The sequence below is a fragment of the Typopeltis vanoorti genome, chromosome 25 (assembly GCF_054136105.1).
Source record: "Typopeltis vanoorti isolate ZY-2024b chromosome 25, IOZ_Tvanoo_1.0, whole genome shotgun sequence".
Lineage (NCBI taxonomy): Eukaryota > Metazoa > Arthropoda > Arachnida > Uropygi > Thelyphonidae > Typopeltis > Typopeltis vanoorti.
The window spans coordinates 12,095,195-12,116,392 of record NC_143573.1 but is presented as its reverse complement, the minus strand read 5'-3'; the positions used below and the strand labels follow the sequence as shown (position 1 = coordinate 12,116,392).

The window sequence follows — 21,198 nt, the reverse complement described above, 5'->3', positions numbered from 1 at the left end:
ATAATGCATAGCATTATGCATGTCTGGAAGGAAGATATGCTTTGCATTATGGGATACTAAGGCAAGCGATGTGAAGTCTTAGCTTCCTTATGAGTTTCTCCAGTCCTGAAAATACTTCAGGCGCAAACTTTGTTTGCTTACACTTGGATAAAGGATTAAACCAAGTATATAATTTCTTGGTATCTTTAATTTATAATTGTATGTTTTTATGTCATTGTTGATTAGTTAAAAATATCAAGGCTGGATAACCAGAAAGAGCCTTCTAATTATCTTTTAAGAAATGTTGAAAAAGAAATAGGTTTTCTGTCTAAATGCCCTTACCTTCTTATGGGACTATCCATTTGGTATCAAATGACATACGATGAGTTAAGCGTGTGGGATTTATTGTTTCATATTGACTCCAAAAACAAGCTCTTATTGTTTTCTGAGTCAAGAAACAAACCATGTGATGGTGAGAATTAATGTCCTCTTCATCACATGCTTTGTTTCTTATTTTGCAAAAGTAAGCTTAGTTGAAACAGGCACTTCTGTGAAGTTAAATACAAGAGATAGTAATAAAGTATGTCTCTCAGAATGCTACTGATATTGGCAGATCTAGTTTCATTCTGGTAGCATGGCATCCACCTGCCTTCTGTGTAACATCCATTCATGTCATTTAATGATCATGTGTCATTTAGGTTATTGTTGTAAATAACTAGTTGTATCTTAGCCATTGGTTTTATAATGTAGGTATGTTTTGTCAGTCTTATATGCTTTTCACATCAAGTTGATTTCAGAGACATATTTGACTACTTGTCTTGTTTAATGTTATCATGTGGTTTTGTTATTTTCTGATAAGCTGAAGTGAATAAGCCTTCTCTTCTGGATCATTAAAATAAAATTTTGACAGGTTATAACTCAAGAAAAAAATTATTTTAACAAATCAAAATTTGAAACTAAAACAGCTGGGAAATGAATCAGATAGATGCTCTCAGGAAGAGGAGGTTCTTACAAAGATATTATGTTGAACACAATAAAGAATTGGGAATGATGTGACAGTCATAATCCTGAGACCATATTAAACATGATGTTGGTAGTTAATGGCATTTATTCATCCCTCTATAATAATGAAGTAAACAGTCAGGCTCATGAGATAATTATAAATGGAGAAATACAAGAGCATCTTTGAGTAAGGAAAAACTGTAACTCAGTATAATAAGCTGCTTATTGGAGTGGGGAGAGGAGGGTATGAGAGCAATGCTTTGGGAAAAGAACCTTTTAATGGAACATAATGTACATTATTATTTGAGGAATTTATTATGGAACAGTTTGAGCTAATAACAAATTGGATTATTATTATACAGTATCCCTTATCTCCATGGGGTCTGGAGACTCATACTAACATTTATACACCCAAAACATCTCCTTCCTTAAACTCATTCACTGTCAAAGCATTCACAGCTAATTGTGGCAATCTATTCCACTCATTCAGTACTCTCCATGCAAAAAAAATCCAGCCTGCAAACCGTTAATAACCACACTCTTGCACAATTTTTACAGTTCTCTGACTATTTGTTGTATATTGAAAAATTTCCTTTGTATAAAATGCCATTTTAATATCTTATAAGTTTCTGTAATGTCTCCTCACTTTTACCTATCAACTAAACTTTGTATCCCACACATCAACTTATCCTCATAGGGAGCATTTCACAGACTTGTCACCAGCTTGGTCACTCATCTCTGAATCCTCACTGCCACCTACTGATCCTCAAGAATCCCACACCAAATCTGTGTGCAGTGATCAAAATGTGACCAAATTATAGTCCTCTAATTTCCAATGTTTCCTGGTTAGCATAGTTTTCAACATCTAAGAAATTTGGGGTGCTTAAGGGTCAAAGCTGTATAACTGAGAGGAGACCTCCACATAGCCTTTAAAGGAATGCAGAGAACTGACCAGGGCTTCTGACCTAATGTCCAATCCTCACGTGGTGCACCCTGTTAGGTATCTACCTGGATGCTGAACGAATGAGGATGGGCTGGCAATTTGGGATTTAGCCAACCAAATTGTATTCTTATTGGTTAAATCAAAATAAAAATGATGGTACAGCATGACAAAATTTCATGCTGGCTGGGGTGTCGCCCGGTTTAACAAGCCCCCCCCCCCCCCTTGTTGTTTTCACCAGGGAACCAGGGCGAACAGCGAAAAGTCAGCTACTGGAACAAATCTGAAAGCACACCCCAACTCAACATCACCAGAGTTAAAGATCGATACTATCAACATAAGATGCCTGAATAGCAAAGAAATGGAGCTAGCTGAGGAATTAGATAAGTATCAGATCGACATAATAGGAGTGACTGAAACAAAAAAGACAAACTGGTAAGATCTTTCTCAGCAATAAATACAAAAATGTTATATTTAGGAAATGAAAATCAAGGAAAAGAAGGAGTAGCCATAGTATTCAACACAAAATACGAGGCTAATCTTCTTGAATGTCAGGCAGTCCCAAGTAGAGTGATGTGGGAAAATATCAGAATGGAGAACTGGACAATGAGACTTATTTGTGCCAATGGTCCCAAAGAAGTTTCTACTAAGGTAGAAGTGGAGAAATTTTTTGAGAATTTAGAGAAAGCATCTCACACAATGAAAAAGGAAAAGTTGGTCCTTGTTGGGGATCTAAATAGCAGAGTGGGAAATAATTGTCAGACATATAAAAATATTTTGGGAAAATTTGGAGAAAAGAGCAAAGCTAATAATAATGGCAAATGCCTGTTGGATTTCTGCTCAGGACATGGACTGGTTATTATTAACACAATTTTCCAACATAAAAATGTGCACAAATTCACATGGAGAAAAGAGGCAAGGAATAAGAAAAGTCTCATCGACTATTGATGATATTGATTGATGATAGTAATGTTTTCTCACTGGTGCACGACACCAGAGTGTATACAGAGAATTTGAAATTGGAAGTGATCACCATTTAGTCTTGAGCAGGATAAAATCGGATGTCATATTGAAAAGAAGAATATTTAAGAAAGTTTTTTTAAAGAGAATAAAAGTTGAGTAGCTCTCTGATGTGAACTGTAGACTAATATACACAAATATTATTAAAGAAAAAATGAAAGAGTTTGAGAGCAAGAACCAGACCTTGGAGATTCAGTGGAAAGCCCTGAAGAAAACACTGGTTGATTCAGCCAGGGAGACATGTGGTAAGGTTGTGTGCAAGGATAGAAAAATCAGAACTCCATTGTGGACACAGGAAGTTAAAGAGGCAGTGAAGGAAAAGAAGAAAGCATATCAAAATTTCCTGGCAAATAAGTCAGCTTGTGCTCTTCAAGAATACAGAGACAAATGTAAGAAAGCTAAACAGTGTGTAAAACTAGCTAAACAAAAGTCATGGGAGGACTTTGGCAAGAATATAGAAAATAAATATCAAGAAGGTGGTAATATATTCTGGTGGTTGTTGAAGAAACTTAGAAATCGAGGAAAAAGTGCTGTAAAAGGAGTTAGAGATGGTGATAAAGGTGACATGAAAACGGAAGAAAAAGATATCCTTGAAGAATGGAGTAATTACTTCGAAAAATTGCTAAATGAAACAAGCAGTGATAGTACAGTGGTAAAAAACACTCAACAGGCATACAGTCAGGAATACATATCCATACTTGAAGTAGAAAAAGTGATCAAAGGCTTGAAATGTGGAAAGGCAGCAGGAGTAGATGATATTCGACCAGAAATGCCGTACAGTGGCTGCACTGCATAGTTCAGAAAGCCTGGACAGAGGGACGAATTTCCGATGATTGGAGTAGAGCTCAAATAGTACCCATATATAAAAAAGGAAATAAAACTGAATGTGAGAATTACAGAGGTCTTTCCCTACTGAGTGTTACGGGCAAGATTTATACCAGTATACTTGAGAAACGGTTGAGAAGAATTGTGGAAGAAAAGCTTAGTGAAGAAGCTGGATTCAGGCCAAATAGAGGCTGTTAGGATCAGATCTTCACTTTACGACAAATAGTTGAGAAAGCATGGGAATATAACAAATATCTGTATTTAAGTTTGTTGATCTGGAAAAGGCATATGACAAGGTGCCAAGAGAGAAGCTATTCAATACGCTACAGTTATATGGTGTCAATGGGGCATTATATCAAGCAATACTTAGTCTTTATTTGAGTTGTAAGTCAGCAGTTAGAATTGAAGGAAGTACAGGAAGATTGTTTAATGTTAAATCTGGTGTGAGACAAGGATGTACATTATCCCCTTTGTTATTCATTATCTATATGGATCACATTATGAAGGAAAGTGGTATTAAACCTGATATATGAGAATTGGAGATGTTAATGTCAACTCTTTGCTTTATGCGGACGATGTTATACTTCTAAATAAATTCGCTACAAGTTTGTGAGATTCCCTGACTATATTGAATAACTGTTGTAATAGATATGGTATGAAGGTCAGCATTAAAAAGACAATGAAAATAGGTAGAATTGTTGAAAATATCAACTATGTTGTGAACGATGAACCTGTGGAACAAGTAAAACATTTCAGCTACTTATGCATGATTTTTAGTGAAGATGGTAAATTAAATATGGAAATAGACAACAGAATCAACAAAGCTGGTATGGTCGGAAGTCAGTTGAATAAATTCATATGGAATAAGAGAGAAATTAGTCAGAACACTAAATTAACTGTATACAAGACAGTGTTCAAACCAGTTTTAACATATGGATCTGAGAGCTGGGTCAGAAGTAAAACACTTGACCAAAGACTAGAGACTGCAGATATGAGAGTCCTAAGAAAGATTAGGCATGGACAGATGGCATCAATGGCAATATCATATTAAAAACGAGGATATTAGAAAAGAACTTGACATTGTCAGCATCCAGGTATGCGTTAGCAGAGCTAATCTCAGGTGGTATGGTCACTTAAACAGAATGGGCGAGGAAAGATTAGCAAAACAAATGTTCTCTGCCAGGTTGGCAGGAAAACGACCCATAGGAAGATATAGGTGGATTGATATAGTACAAAGTGCCTTAAACAATAGAAATAAAATATCTGATAATGTTGGAGTGTCAACAAGTAACAGACTGATTTGGAGGAAAATTGTAGATAGGAAGTTAGTAATGATATAAATTTTTCATGTAGTACTATCATATCCTGTACACCCCTTGAGAGTACATGGCAGGAATTTGATGATGAAGAAATCCTTTGAGATATTTTGTCAACTTTTGCAGTATGCCTTTAAACTTCAACTCTCTCTATTGACCATTAGCTCTAATTCCCTGGCATCATCCAGTACCATCAATGCGATATACAGTATGTGATCTTTTTCAACCTGGAGTGCATTAATCTTACATTTTGCAACATTGAAATGACAGTCATTATCCTTTGCCTGCAATTCCAATTTATTTAAATCCTGCAGGGTATGTATATCATCTTTATCAACCATTGCCTTTCCCAATTTTGCATCATCAGAAAACAGCTGAATATCTCCCCCTTAAATCTTTTTCTATATCATTGATATACAAATTAAAAACTAGTGAGGTACTCCATTAGTCACTCTCATTTTCCTGGATTCCATTCCACCATATACTACTCTAGTGTCTGTCTGTCAGCTACCCCTATCCTTGCTACTAGCTTTATATCCATTCCCATTCGTTCCAAGTTTTGTAATAGTTTTTCATGTGGTATTCTGTCAAAAGCCTTTGCAAAATCGAGCAGTATAATGGTGTAGTCATTTCCTTTATTCAATTTCACTGTCTCTTTATTATGAAATGTGAATAAATTATTAATACAGGACCTACCTTTTACAGAATTGTGGTGCCAACTATGTAGTATTATATCCCTATCCACCCAGTGTTGTATTTTACCTTTCGCCAACTTTTCCTGTATTTTGACAACCACTCCTGAATATTAATTGGTCTGTAGGTTGCTATTTTGTCTTGTTATGACCTTTCTGTAATGAAACCATCTTTTGCCACCGCTGAGACTTAGATTGAATAATTTCATCAGAGGAGCTGGATGAGTAGTACTGTCATTAAGCATGAGTTGCAAAAAAAAGAATGTTGTGAAGGGTATACAGGGAGAAAGGTGACCAGCTAACTCATGAATAATACAAGGATCAGGCAAGAAAGGTGACCAACATAGTAAGGAAGGTAAAAATAGATCATGAGAAGAAATTAGCTTAGCAGGCTGAAAGATATCCAAGATGTTTTTCGTTATGTGGCACATAGGAGGAAGAATGAGACCATTCTTCCTCCTACCTACAATTTTCCTCCTACTTAAAATAATCCTCCTATGGAAGGATTATTTTAAGTGCAGATGATAGAGAGATGACAGAGGCAGATGCAATTTTTAGCTACTGAATGTCCTCTTTGCAAGGGTATATTATCCACATGAAGATATTGTTAGGCCAGAGGTGACAGGGACTGAGGCAAGAACAGAGGTTGATGAGGTACTTAGAATATTGTAGAATCTGAATACAAATACAGCTGTGTGATATTGTTTTTCATTTTAAGAGAATGTCCAGGGAGAACTGGTGATGCCTCTGACTTGACTGTTTCATTTAAGTCTCAGCTCTGACAAAGTCCCAAGAGAGTGGAAGAATGGCAAAGTAATTCCCTTGCATAAAGGAGGATCTAAGTCTCTGTTAGCAATTATAGACCAATCTGTATCTCAGGAGTGGTGGTGGTAAAAGTTGGTCAAAAACAGAATTCAGGAATGGGTGGATAAGAATATGATACTCTAGATGTGCAGCATGGCTTTATGAAGGGTCGGTCATGCCTCACTAATCTTTTTGTAATAGTGTGACAGCTCAGTTGGTAAAGGAAATGGCTATGCGAAAATACTACTGGATTTTGAAAAGGCATTTCACAGGATACTACATAAAACTCTGGTATGCAAACTGCAACAAATGGATATGAAGCTGGTGATATAGATAAAAGGGTGGTAGATGGACAGATACCAAAAAGTAGTATATGGATGGGCAAAATCCAGAAGAAGGCAGGTGACTAATGGTGTGCCCCAAGTAAATGTGCTTGGACCACTGCTGTTTAATTTGTATATAAATGATATAGGAAATAATTGGAAGAGAGATATTCAGTTGTTTGCTATTGGTGCAAAATTGAGTAGGGCAATAGTTAATCAAGTGATGTAGAGAGTTTGCAGGATGATTTAAAAGGGTGATGCCAAGGGCAAAACATAATGGATGTCAATTTAATGTGGAAAAGTATAATGTAATGCATTTTAGTATACAAAGATTACCAGCTGTGTACACATTGAGGGAACTTTACTCCTGAAAATTGATGAAGCCAGGGATTTGGGGGTAGTAGTAGTTGTAAATAGAGAGTTTAAGTTTAGAGGGCATATTGCTAAAGTTGCCAGGGTAGCTCACAGGATTACTTGGTTATTCAACAAGTAGGGATGAGGGAGTTGTCATTCCTCTCTGTAAAATCTTGATATGACCACATCTGGATTACTGTGCTCAGGTCTGGTCATGTGGGTTTCTTGGGAATGAAGAAGTTGTGGAGGGGATCCAGGGCAAGTAACCAAGATGGTGAGTGGTCTATGGAATGTTCTTGTTCTATATGAGGATAGATTTAGGGTTTATGGGTTGCAAATTAGCTGATAGGTGAAAATGGGAGGAAGAGATATGATAGAACCATTTAAGTTACTTCAAGGATTTTATAAGATTAACATAGAGGAAATATTTCAGCACTTGGTTAGAGGGGCAGAATAAGAGGTCATCCCTGGAAGAGGAGAGGTACAATAGATATTGTGTTGATAGGTGGGGTCTCCATGATTAGTCTTAGTACTCCATGGAAGTGCCCATGCAACTAATAATAATCAGAGGCAATGTCAGTTCTCTTGTGCATTCATGTATTACATGGGCTGACATTGCCATCCTATCCCACTGCTCTATTCACATTGATGTTTGGCAATATGCTAAATACTTCCTGTTCATCTACCTCAGTTTTGATATGCATATCTGTCAGATCAACAAATGTAAAAGCCTGGATGATACACCTTTGCAAAACGCTCATTCTGCATCTGTTTCTTTTGCCTCTGTCTGCTTCCTGTCATGATCATTGATTAAAGTCTTCCTACCATAGTCCTTTTCCCAAGAAGTGTGATAGATCCTTGCCATCAGACTATCGCCCAGTTTCTCTCACATCCATTCTCTGTTAAAGTAATGAAGAAAATATCAATAGCCAGCCTTGATGCTATTTTGAAAGTCATAGTTGAAATACTGGCATACTGGCAGTCATAGTTGAAACTCAACTATGACTGCCAGTATGGATTCTGCCAATGCTATTCTATAGTATTATCTAGATATTTCCAAGGGTTTGACTTGGTCTGGCACAAGGACCTATTAAGTAAGCTTCCATCATTCCGGATGCCCCATGACCTCTGCAACTGGATTGCCAGTTTTCTCACTGGACACACACACATTGCATGTAATAGTAGACAGTTCCCTATCTTCTAATTATGCAACTAATGCTGGGATGCCAAATGATTCTGTACTTGTTAATTTCAATATCTGCAAAATAGTTTTGCCTTATTTCCCATAAAAAAATAAAAAAAAAAAACGTTATCTCAGTCTTACTTTTGACAACCACCCAAATCTCTAGGGAAGACGAGATTTCTCTTCTTGGGATTACCTTGACATCAAGACTGTCTTGGCATAAGCACATTGCCTCCTTGAAATGCAAAAATTAGGATTCCTGTGTCATTCAAGGCATTACTTTATCCCTTCCCCCCCACACACACAGCTATTAATCCTGTACAAATCATAAATCTGCCCATCCATCAAGTACTGCTTGCACATTTGGAGAAACCTATTGAAACACATGCATTTACCATCCAACATCCCTTCACAGTCAAACTCCATATTCATAGAACAAGTTTAAACTGAAATTAATTAAAAAAAAAAAAATGAATCAGGAAAACATGATAAAACTGAAATTGAAATCAAAATCTTTCTTTTTTTCTTAATCTTTCCCTCTTTTATCTTTACAGTGTCGAGGGTTTCTATTCCTTATAACTGCAACCGTTATACGAGGATAAGATGGTTGTCCCTATGCCTCCTGGTGTGTCCTATGTCTGTAGAAGCATTATGTTCTCAAGGCCGGTTTGCCTGCATGGGGGAGGAAAAACCACAGATAAACTGGGGAGAAAAGCCTGCAGTCCACACTCAAGACCGGCTAACTTAGCTGTGTCTGAGAAAGATCCTAAGCTTCTCACATCAGCAACAGGAATCGAACCCAGGACACTCCTTTCCCAGGCATTTGGTTGCGAAGCACGTAGCCACTCGGCTAACTGCGTGGACTGAAACCAAAAGCACTATTTCTAAAATCCTTGAACTTGAATTGAAACTTGAATCATCATTCTTTTTTTTAGTTCCCTGTCTCTGTTAATAATCTATTAGTTCTACATCACTGTAATCCTAATCCACATCTGATTTGCTGTGCACAGGTCTGGTCACCTGGCTTCCTTGGAGATGAGATGGTGGTGAAGAGGATCCAGAAGCAAGTGATAAGATGGTGACTGGTCTATGGAGTGTTCTCTTCAAAGATAAAGGATTCAAAGATCTTGGGTTGTAGAAGTTGGTTTATAGGCGAAAAAGAGTGAATGTCATAGAAAAAAGTTTTAGAAGATGGATGCAGAGGAATTTTTTCAGCACTTGGTATTCCCATATGGATGGGAATACCAATTTTTTTGCTTGGAGAGTAGTGAATGAGTTGCCAGTTAATTGAGTGTTTTGTGAATGTATTCAAGGAAAGGTATGATATATATTCTGTGAATAGTTTGGGTCTTCTGTGATGAGTCTTCAAACTTTGTGGAAAATCCTATGCAGTAATAATAAACTTAGTGTACATATGTTGCTCTTATAGCCTTTCTTATAAATATCAAAATTTTAGTTAAATAACTCAATTTAAAGTTATTTCTAATTAGTGGTGTCCTAATTCCTCAATCAGTTGCACATTTTCTTTTTACATTCCACATAGTAAAAGAATCCTAAGAATTTTTCTAGATTCCAGCTAATTTCATTTCATAATTTTATTTATTCTTTTCCATGCCTCATCTCTCAGGTCTTGCTGTCTGTACATTTTTGTACTGCAGTGTACTTTGATGCTCATGACATTTCTCTCAAAATTTCTTCTATATTTTTGTTATTCTCTAACCTTTGAAGGCATGGTACTACTTCAGCCAGCCATTACTTGTGGTATTATATTCTGATGCTATTACAGTTGACTCACTATAACAGACTTGCAGGGACCACAGGTAGTATTGTTTATTATAATGTGATAGTTTCTTATAGTGAATTTCTTTTAGCATAGCATTGTACCTGTTGGGTTTCATTGAGAATTATCAGTACTTTGTTTCATATTTGGTACAGTAAGTCATACCAGATTCAACACTCATAAATCTTGTCTGCTCCATCGCATGTTGTCATAGGTCGTTTATTCATCAGTCACAAGAAATTCTCTTTCCTTCTTCCCATATTATTTTCTCTTTCTAGTCTGCATTCTAATAGATAAGATCTTCCATATTAGTTTCCCTGTGCTCATTTAGATAATTTGCATATATATTTTGCAGTCATTCTCTTTTGCATATTTACATATAAAAACTTAGCTATGTATTTTGTTTGCACCAAATAATCTTAAACCCAAGTCATCAGGTCATTTGCTGTCATACCATTTTTTCACATAATGCCTCACCTGTTAACTCCCTTTAGTCAAAACAAGCCGGATTTCTTCAACTAAACTTATTGTTCCATCCCTTACATGTGATTTCCTAAGACTTCCTTTCCTTTAACTTACATTTTATTTTATACTAAACTTAAAAATCTTGCTATTTCTTTACCTCTCCTGTACTGCTTCACAGATCTTCGTCATCCATTCTCTTCTCTCATTTGGTTTCACTCTCGTAGTCGTATATTCATATGTTTTAGTATTTTGTTGGTTTCCTAGAGTTATGTTTTTGCTTGCATTCACACCTTTCATCCTCTCATTTCTGGTCTTTTATCTTCTCTTCATTCATAAGCCACTTATATTTTCTCAGTATGTGACATTCATCATAACAAATGATGCTGGTCAGATTCTGTATTCACACACATGCAGCTGCTTCTGAAAATACAGAAATACTTTATTTTTCCTGCAGCATAGTGGCCAATGAATTATATGACATTAGAATGCTAATACCATTCACATCATAAATATTACAAATTATCCCAAAATGAATAATTTTTTATTTTTTCATTAAAATTGAGATAAAAGTATTTATAAAAGTGGGAAAAAAAAAAAAAACTTCCAAAAGTGGTACTTGAATAAACTGTTGGATACATTTATATGAAATTGAATAAATACCTGGATAAGTTTTATGTGCTGATGCATATTTATTTAAATACCTACTTCAGGCAGAAAATTGTTTAACAGTTGATGAACAATATTTCTCTTATGTTATTTTAAAAATATTTTATTTGCATATATAAAGTTAATAGACACTTTATAAATACTGCCATTTTAAACAGAATTTATAAAGAGCAGCAGCATTCCCATTTCAACAATCTTCAGCAGAAAATTAGGAAAGATAAACAAGCTATGATGTATATATTACTAAAATGTGCTGAAAAAGATCGGAATACCTTAGGTGATGCTGTGACCAGTAGCATTCCATTTTCTCCAACTTTAGCTTCACCAGCAAGTAAGTTCATGTTATAAATATTGATGGCAACTTGTAATTGCCACTTTGGAAGGTAAAATAGTATCACTTACTGCCTTATTTCAATTTTTTTAACTACAGATAAATACTTTTCTTGATATAGATTTTGTGAATATTACAGTGCTGTAGAGACAGAATAACAAATTTCATTATCATAACCTGATTGTTTTTGTTCTCTATTTCTATATATTCAGTAAATACAAGAGTTGTATTTACTGAAGTTGGTAGATAAAACAAACTGAATAGCAACCTATAACCATGCCATGGAAGGAATTTAGGTTAATTAAGGAATAAAAGGAAAAAAAATGGCAATTAAACATTATAAATGAACTAAAAGAAATTGATGATAGATAGTGCATGTTACTTTGATGTCCTTTACTCAGAATTTCTTCCTATTAGTCCTTCAAATTATTTTTACTGGAATAAAAGTTGGTCCTTGTTTGTGTTGGACTCCCAAGAAAGAGGATATAGAGTGTACTATATAGATGCTCATCACCACCACTACAGTGGGAATGACTAGCTTCTTGATTAATTAATTACACTCATTTATAGCTATACTAAAATATTTTGCATAAGATGCAAAAGAAGGAGAATGAGAAATATTTATAAACTTGAATGTGTATAATGAATAATTTTGACACTCAGTATTACATTGTATGTTGCATCACCCATTGATTAATTAAAATAGCACTTTCACCGATAAAAGATAAGCAGGTAGTTGTGCCACTGCTCAGGGTATTGAAAAGACTATATATGGATTACTGTGTGCAAATTTCAGAAGAAGGGTCCAGAGTGAAAAAAAGATCATAAATGTTGGTTATGAGGAGAGTAAATGTAAATTGCTGAGTCTCAAGTACAAGTAGAAAATAAATGCCATAGAGATGTTTAAATTGGAAGAGGATTTTACAGGATTAATATGAAAGGAATTATACCTAGGGTGGAGGGAGAAAAGAAGTGCGGTGGGAAAACAGATGCCATCATGAAGTTGTGTAAAAGGAAGTGAAGAGTAGATTTTTTACATGGAGATGTGGAATGCATTGCCAGAATGTGTTCTAAATGTTAGAATTGTAAAAGTTCTTGGTTTAATATAGGAGAGCAGTTAGTGCTTAAGGGTCAAAGCTATATAACTGAGAGGAGACCTCCATATAGCCTTCAAAGGAATGCAGAGAACTGACCAGAGCTTCTGAGCGAATGCAGTTCTCACCTTCTCATGGTGCATCCTGTTAGGTATCTACTTGGATACTGAACGGACGAGGATGGGCTGGCAATTTGGGATTTAGCAATATAAAATGTTATATTCAGGCAATGACAATCAAGGAAAAGGAGTAGCCATAGTATTCAACACTATATATGAGGCTAATCTTCTTGAATGGTAGGCAGTCTCAAGTAGAGTAATGTGGGCGAATATCAGAATGGGGAACTGGACAATGAGACTTATTTATGCCTATTGTCCCACAGAAAGTTCTACTAAGGTAGAAGTGGAGGAATTTTTTGTCTCTAGAGAAAGCAACTGATGCAATGAAAAAGGAAAAGTTGGTCCTTGTTGGGAATCTAAATAGCAGAGTAGGAAACGATTGTCAGACATATAAAAATATTTTGGGAAAATTTGGAGAAAAGAGCAAAGCTAATAATAATGGCAAATATTTGTTGGATTTCTGCTCAGGACATGGACTGGTTATTACTAACACAATGTTCTAACATAAAAATGTGCACAAATTCACATGGAGAGAAGAGGCAAGGAATAAGAAAAGTTCATTGACTATGTTGTTGTTGATAGTGATGTTTTCTCACTGGTGCAGGACACCAGAGTGTACAGAGGATTTGAAATTGGAAGTGATCACCATATTTAGTCTAGAGCAGGATAAAATTGAATGTCATATTGAAAAGAAGAATATGTAAGAAAGTTTTTTTAAAGAGAATAAAAGTTGAGCATCTCTCTGATGTGAACTGTAGACTAAAATACACAAATATTATTAAAGAAAAAATGAAAGAGTTTGAGAGCAAGAACCAGACCTTGGAGATTCAGTGGAAAGCCCTGAAGAAAACACTGATTGATTCAGCCAAAGAGTCATGTGGTAAGGTTGTGTGCAAGGATAGAAAAATCAGAACTCCATGGTGGACACACGAAGTTAAAGTGGCAGTGAAGGAAAAGAAGAAAGCATATCAAAAGTTATTGGCAAATAAGTCAGATTATGCTCTTAGAGAATACAGAGACAAATGTAAGAAAGCTAAACACTGAAAGCTGGCTAAACAAAAGTCATGGGAGAACTTTCAAGAACATAGAAAATAAATTCATCTTTACGAATTTAGGGACACAAAACACACGGGTTAAAATAATTATTTTGCTAATTATTAATAAAATAATACTTGATGTTTCGATTCCTGTATTGAGGTCATCATCAGAAGGATATATTTGTATAGGAAACCAAGCTACATACTCGTGCACTCTATAATGGTAAATTGAATCTATGCTGTTAATTAATCTTTTTCTTAGTCTGACCTCTAGTGATAATAAAATAAAATAAAAATTGAAAAAAATAAAATAAATATATTATTTTTTTTCAATTTTTATTTTATTTTATTATCACTAGAGGTCAGGCTAAGAAAAAGATTAATTAACAGCATAGATTTAATTTACCAGTATAGAGTGCAAGAGCATGTAACTTGGTTCCCTATACACATGTATCCTTCTGATGATGACCTCAATACAGGGGTCGAAACGTCAAGTGTTATTTTATTAATAATTAGTAAAATAATCATTTCAACATGTGTGTTTTGTGTCCCTAAATTCGTAAATATGAATGCTGATCACAGTGTAACCTTGACTATGTTATTGTTGATAGTGATGTTTTCTCACTGGTGCAGGACACCAGAGTGTACAGAGGATTTGAAATTGGAAGTGATCACCATTTAGTCTTGAGCAGGATAAAATTGAATGTCATATTGAAAAGAAGAATATGTAAGAAAGTTTTTTTAAAGAGAATAAAAGTTGAGCATCTCTCTGATGTGAACTGTAGACTAAAATACACAAATATTATTAAAGAAAAAATGAAAGAGTTTGAGAGCAAGAACCAGACCTTGGAGATTCAGTGGAAAGCCCTGAAGAAAACACTGATTGATTCAGCCAAAGAGACATGTGGTAAGGTTGTGTGCAAGGATAGAAAAATCAGAACTCCATGGTGGACACACGAAGTTAAAGTGGCAGTGAAGGAAAAGAAGAAAGCATATCAAAAGTTATTGGCAAATAAGTCAGATTATGCTCTTAGAGAATACAGAGACAAATGTAAGAAAGCTAAACACTGAAAGCTGGCTAAACAAAAGTCATGGGAGAACTTTCAAGAACATAGAAAATAAATTCATCTTTACGAATTTAGGGACACAAAACACACGGGTTAAAATAATTATTTTGCTAATTATTAATAAAATAATACTTGATGTTTCGATTCCTGTATTGAGGTCATCATCAGAAGGATATATTTGTATAGGGAACCAAGCTACATACTCGTGCACTCTATAATGGTAAATTGAATCTATGCTGTTAATTAATCTTTTTCTTAGTCTGACCTCTAGTGATAATAAAATAAAATAAAAATTGAAAAAAATAAAATAAATATATTATTTTTTTTTCAATTTTTATTTTATTTTATTATCACTAGAGGTCAGGCTAAGAAAAAGATTAATTAACAGCATAGATTTAATTTACCAGTATAGAGTGCAAGAGCATGTAACTTGGTTCCCTATACACATGTATCCTTCTGATGATGACCTCAATACAGGGGTCGAAACGTCAAGTGTTATTTTATTAATAATTAGTAAAATAATCATTTCAACATGTGTGTTTTGTGTCCCTAAATTCGTAAATATGAATGCTGATCACAGTGTAACCTTAAAAGATAAAAAATAAATATCAAGAAGGTGGCAAGTTATCCTGGAGGTTGTTGAAGAAGCTCAGAAATGGAGGAAAGAGTGCTGTAAAAGGAAATAGAGATGATGAAGGTGACATGAAAACAGGAGAAAAACGATATCCTTCAAGTATGGAGTAATTACTTTGAAAAACTACTAAATGAAATGAGCAGTGATGACAGCACAGTGTTGAAAAACACTGACCAGGCATGCAGTCAGGAATACATATCCATACTTGAAGTAGAAAAAGCCTGAAATGTGGAAAGGCAGCAGGAGTAGATGATATTCGACCAGACATGCTCAAGTATGGAGGTATAAAAGTTGTACAGTGGTTGCATTGCATAGTTCAGAAGGCCTGGACAGAGGGACAAATTCAAAGTGATCGGAGTAGAGCTCTCATAGTATCCATATATAAAAAGGGAAATAAAACTGAATGCGAGAATTACAGAGGCATTTCATTACTGAGTGTTCCTGGTAAGATATATACAAGTATACTTGAGAAATGGTTGAGAAGGATTGTGGAAGAGAAGCTTGGTGAAGAACAAGCTGGATTCAGGCCAAATAGAGGCTGTCAGGATCAGATTTTCACTTTACGACAAATAGTTGAGAAATCATGGGAATAAAACAAAGATCTGTATTTAAGTTTTGTAGATCTGAAAAAGGCATATGACATGGTGCCAAAGAGAGAAGCTATTCCAAACGCTACAGTTATATGGTGTTAATGGGCATTATTACTTTGTCTTTATTTGAGTTGTAAGTCAGCAGTTAGAATTAAGGGAAGTACAAGAAGATGGTTTAATGTTAAATCTGGTGTTGGACAAGGATGTACGTTATCCCCTCTCTTATTCATTATCTATATGGATCATATTATGAAGGAACGTGGTATGAAACCTGATATCAAAATTGGAGGTGTTAATCAGTTCTTTGCTTTATGTGGATGATGTTATACTTCTAAATAAATTCATTAAAAGTTTGCAAGATTCCCTGACTAAATTGAATAACTGTTGCAATAGATATGGTATGAAGGTCAGCATTAAAAAGACAGAGACAATGAAGATAGGCAGAAAAATTGAAAATATCAACTGCATTGTGAATGGAGAACTTATAAAAACAAGTAAAACATTTCAGCTACATAGGCACGATTTTTAGTGAAGATGGTAAGTTAAATATGGAAATAGACAACCGAATCAACAAAGCTGGTATGGTAGGAATTCAACTGAATAAATTTATATGGAATAAGAGAGAGATTAGTCAAAACACTAAATTAGCTATACAAGACGGTGTTTAAACCAAGTTTAACGCATGGATCTGAGAGCTGGGTTAGAAGTAAAACACTTGCCCAAAGACCAGAGACTGCAGATATAAGAGTCCTGAGAAAGATTAGTGGAATGAACAGATGGTCAATGGCAATATCATATTAAAAACAAGGATATTAGGAAAGAACTTGATATTGTCAGCATCCAGGAATGCATTAGCAGAGCTAATCTTAGGTGGTATGGTAACTTAAGCAGAATGGGCAAGGAAAGATTAGCAAAACAAGTGTTCTCTGCCAGGTTGGCAGGAAAAAGACCAAGATATAGATGGATTGATACAGTAAAAAATGCCTTAGAAGACAGAAATATGACCTGATAATATTGGAGTCTTGACATTTAACAGACTGATTTGGAGGAAAATTGTAGATAGTAAGTTAGAATGATGTAAATTTTTCATGTAGTACTATCATATCCTGTACACCCCTTGAGGGTATATATGAGGAATTTGATGATGAGCAGTTAGTGAACAGTAACCTATTTCTTACCACTCCACTCTTTCAGATAGAATTGATTTAGTTTGCGACTGGTGCATTTTTCTCATTTGTACTTTATTATTGTTGTTATTATCATCAGACCTCTGTGGAGTCGATGACCATCATCGAGGGCTTCTCTATCTCTCGCGTGCACACAGTTCATCATACCATGATTTGAATGTCCACACCCTCCATTTATAAGAATTAACATCAGTAATTACTGCCCTCTTCTCTGAATCTATTAGGATACATACAACAACTAGTTACTAGTTTGCCACAATTCATTTCTTATTCGTGGCACAAATCTTTCTTCATTCATTTTCTCTATTGTTGTCCTTGGGAAGAATTGAAATTCTTATATTTCCTAAAGAATAATCTGCAGCGCTCAAGAGCTAATATTTATTAGTTATTAATAAATTACTCCTCTCTGAACTTTCCACCCCATCCATGGTATGTATTAGGGTAGCAGTGGTTGAATATTCTTGTTTGAGACTACAAAAACACACACAAATAATAAACCTGGATTTGAGATTACATCATACAAATCTAGATCTGAGATGGCATAAACACCAAATATAAAAATTTGAAACCATCCCTTCATTCCAGGAAGAAATACCATCAGCACCTCAGTTTCCATCTAAGGGTAGAGTGAATTAACTGGATACTGGAGGTGGCAGTTTTTCCCTTCTCCAGAAAATTAGATATGTTTTGTTTCCCTGAGAAACAAAACAAACTGGCTAGATAACTGGTGTAATTACATATTAGGCTATGTCAATAAGGATTAACTGGCCTGTCATATCTTTGATAGCCCTAAGCTATGAAGCAATTAAACCCTAATTTTTTGCAACTTTGAAGAAAGAGTCTTAACTAACTTATGTACTGTATAGCACTCAGATAGTAAACAGAAATAAATATTACAGGTTTATTATTTTTGCCAGTCTGGTTGGTTAGCCACTGTCGCTTTTCATGCATGTGATGACTGTCTCCTGGTTCTGGAAGCCAATGTGATTCTACTCTCGGTTTAGTGGTTATCTTAAAAATGCCTTTGATAATGCTTTCTTGAACTTGCAAAACATCAAGTTGTAAATAATTTAGTTATTTCATTCCTTTGTCTACATAGTTTATTTCAGAAATTTTCAACTGGGAATTTACTACTACTGAAATCTCAATGTGGAAGTATAACAGCTAGTTCTTTTCTTGAACAGACTCTCATTCTTCTTAAAGAACTCAAGCTGAGATAAAGGATGAGAATTTAAAGTGGAATGGAGCATAAGCATAAACATTTCTGCATGTACAAAAATGGTTTAAGTGATGAGTTCATTTCAGATATTAGGCTTAAAAGACTGAAAACAGTAATTCATCCAAGTAAGTGATGAATAGGAATTACTGAGATCCTGCTTGGCATTTTAATAGTGCCAAACAGTAAGTAGTTGATAATGGTTGTACTCCATGGGTGAAGAAATAAACTTTAGGTTGCGATTTGAATTGATAGAGGATAAACACATACCATGGTAATATATTTAGAAGGAATATTAGTGAGAGTAAAAGGTCAGAAGTGTTTGTAGAGTTGTTGATTCAGGTATAGTCATGAGAACAGTTTGTGCAACAGCATCGAATGCGTAAACGTAAACTAGTAAAAATAGGAAATAGTAAAAGTAGATGATATATTACTCTGTATATTAGATAAATGCAACACTGGAAAAGAGAATCCAGATGGAATTATGAACATTAAACTTTCTGTTGAAGATTACATCGATATGTTATGCAAGTTGGTCTGGGGAAATTTCAGAATGAATAGTGCTATTAGAGGAGAGCAATTAAAATGGCAATGAATGTTGTAGCAGATCCAAAAGTGGAGATTATAAGATGGACACCAACTGACATGATGTCAGAGCAAACTGTTATGCTTTCGAGATGAGAAATACTTAGTGTGTAGTGTTTTTTTATGTAACTCCTATCCATGATGTGTATCTCATGAGAGAGGGATAAAGGACAAATAATCTGGGATTTCAGTTCTAGAGCAAACATAGAACTTAAGTCACTTCTGGCAGCCATTCACCAGGTGACAGTCTCACACTGATTGAAATTCATCTTTCACCTTAACAGTTTTGATGAGGTTGTAAATGAGACCACATATATTTAAGAAGTGGATCCCAGAAGGTTTGGAAGGAATGAAATTTTCACTATGTCTAACCTATTTCCCTTTTTGTTTGGCCTTTTATGATTGTTTAACTCAGCTATAAAGACAAACTAGAAGCATCCTTTTTCTGTGCAATAATAATAATACTAATATCTGATAATATATCAGATATATCTAGCAGAATGTAACCAAGATGATATCTGGCCTGTGGAATTGTACATGAGGATAAACTGAGGAAATGTGATCTTCAGACTAAGGAAGGATGTTGTTGGGAAACATATTAGCTTGTCTATGTTCTCATGATGTGTGAAGTAGGATACTAGTGAATGTTTTGAGTGCACTGTTGGTGCATGCTTTCAAAGATATATATGATAGGTATTTAAGAGCCTGCACACTAAAATAGTAATGGATTCATCGATAAGTCATACACGTGGATAATTTCCCCTAACTCTCCTATAAATTAAGGCATCAGCATTCCTTCAGTACTAAATAGTGTCATGTGTAGTATGATCACCAAAGTGTTCCTAGAAGGATTCCCTCCAGACACACATCCGGCACAATAGTGGTAGAAAGAAAATTTTTTCACTAGCCATTCTTGAGAACCTCTTAAAGCATTTCTAAGTTTGATTATGGTATTGCTGTTAAGATTGGAGTAGTATACTATTTTGTGTCTGCTCTTCAGAAAGGACCATTTTGAAGCTGTATGATTAAAATGAAAAAAAAAAAAAAAATTGGTGCATCTGTGTTTAGTTCCATAGTCAATTCCTGCCTGCATTATTTCACTCTTAAGTTTCCTTAAGCCTTGATGGTTTAATGTTTGTTGGTTCTGAAAGTATGGCTATATCTAAGACTATTAGCAGGTCCAGCAGTTTGACGATTAATTGGACTTCACCAAAGTCAGTGCATGCATATGCACACTACATTAGGCAGCCTGAGCATCAGATCTACAGCTCAGTTTTTGTATATTTTAAAGTTTTATTCCAGTTAATTGTCACAGATGGTTTCTGTCTTGACTATTTCAAGAAGCCTCTTTATTCCTACAGCCCCTTTATTGGCCTGCTTAATTAGCAGGCCAATAAAGTATGTTATATTCAGGCAATAACAATCAAGGAAAAGGAGTAGCCATAGTATTCAACACAAAATACGAGGCTAATCTTCTTGAATGGCAGTCAGTCTCAAGTAGAGTAATGTGGGCAAATATGAGAATGGGGAACTGGACAATGAGACTTATTTGTGCCTATGGTCCCACAGAAGGTTCTACTAAGGTAGAAGTGGAGGAATTTTTTGAGGCTTTAGAAAAAGCAACTGACACAATGAAAAAGGAAAAGTTGGTCCTTGTTGGGGATCTAAATAGTAGAGTAGGAAATGATTGTGAGACATACAAAAATATTTTGGGAAAATTTGGAGAAAAGAGCAAAGCTAATAATAATGGCAAATATCTGTTGGATTTCTGCTCAGGACATGGACTGGTTATTACTAACACCATGTTCCAACATAAAAATGTGCACAAATTCACATGGAGAGAAGAGGCAAGGAATAAGAAAAGTCTCATTGACTATGTTATTGTTGATAGTGATGTTTTCTCCCTGGTGCAGGACACCAGAGTGTACAGAGGATTTGAAATTGGAAGTGATCACTATTTAGTCTTGAGCAGGATAAAATTGAATTTCA

At 35.2% G+C, this 21,198-nt stretch overlaps 1 protein-coding gene across 1 annotated transcript in view; it reads left to right on the top strand.

Moving 5' to 3' along the window:
* The window catches only part of LOC150092543 (uncharacterized), a 113,475-nt gene that overhangs the window by 36,662 nt on the left and 55,615 nt on the right, over positions 1-21,198 (top strand). The window contains exon 6 of the mRNA XM_090414651.1: positions 11,508-11,680. Coding sequence (XP_090270777.1) covers positions 11,508-11,680 — 173 coding nt within the window. The remainder of the gene's footprint in view (positions 1-11,507; positions 11,681-21,198) is intronic.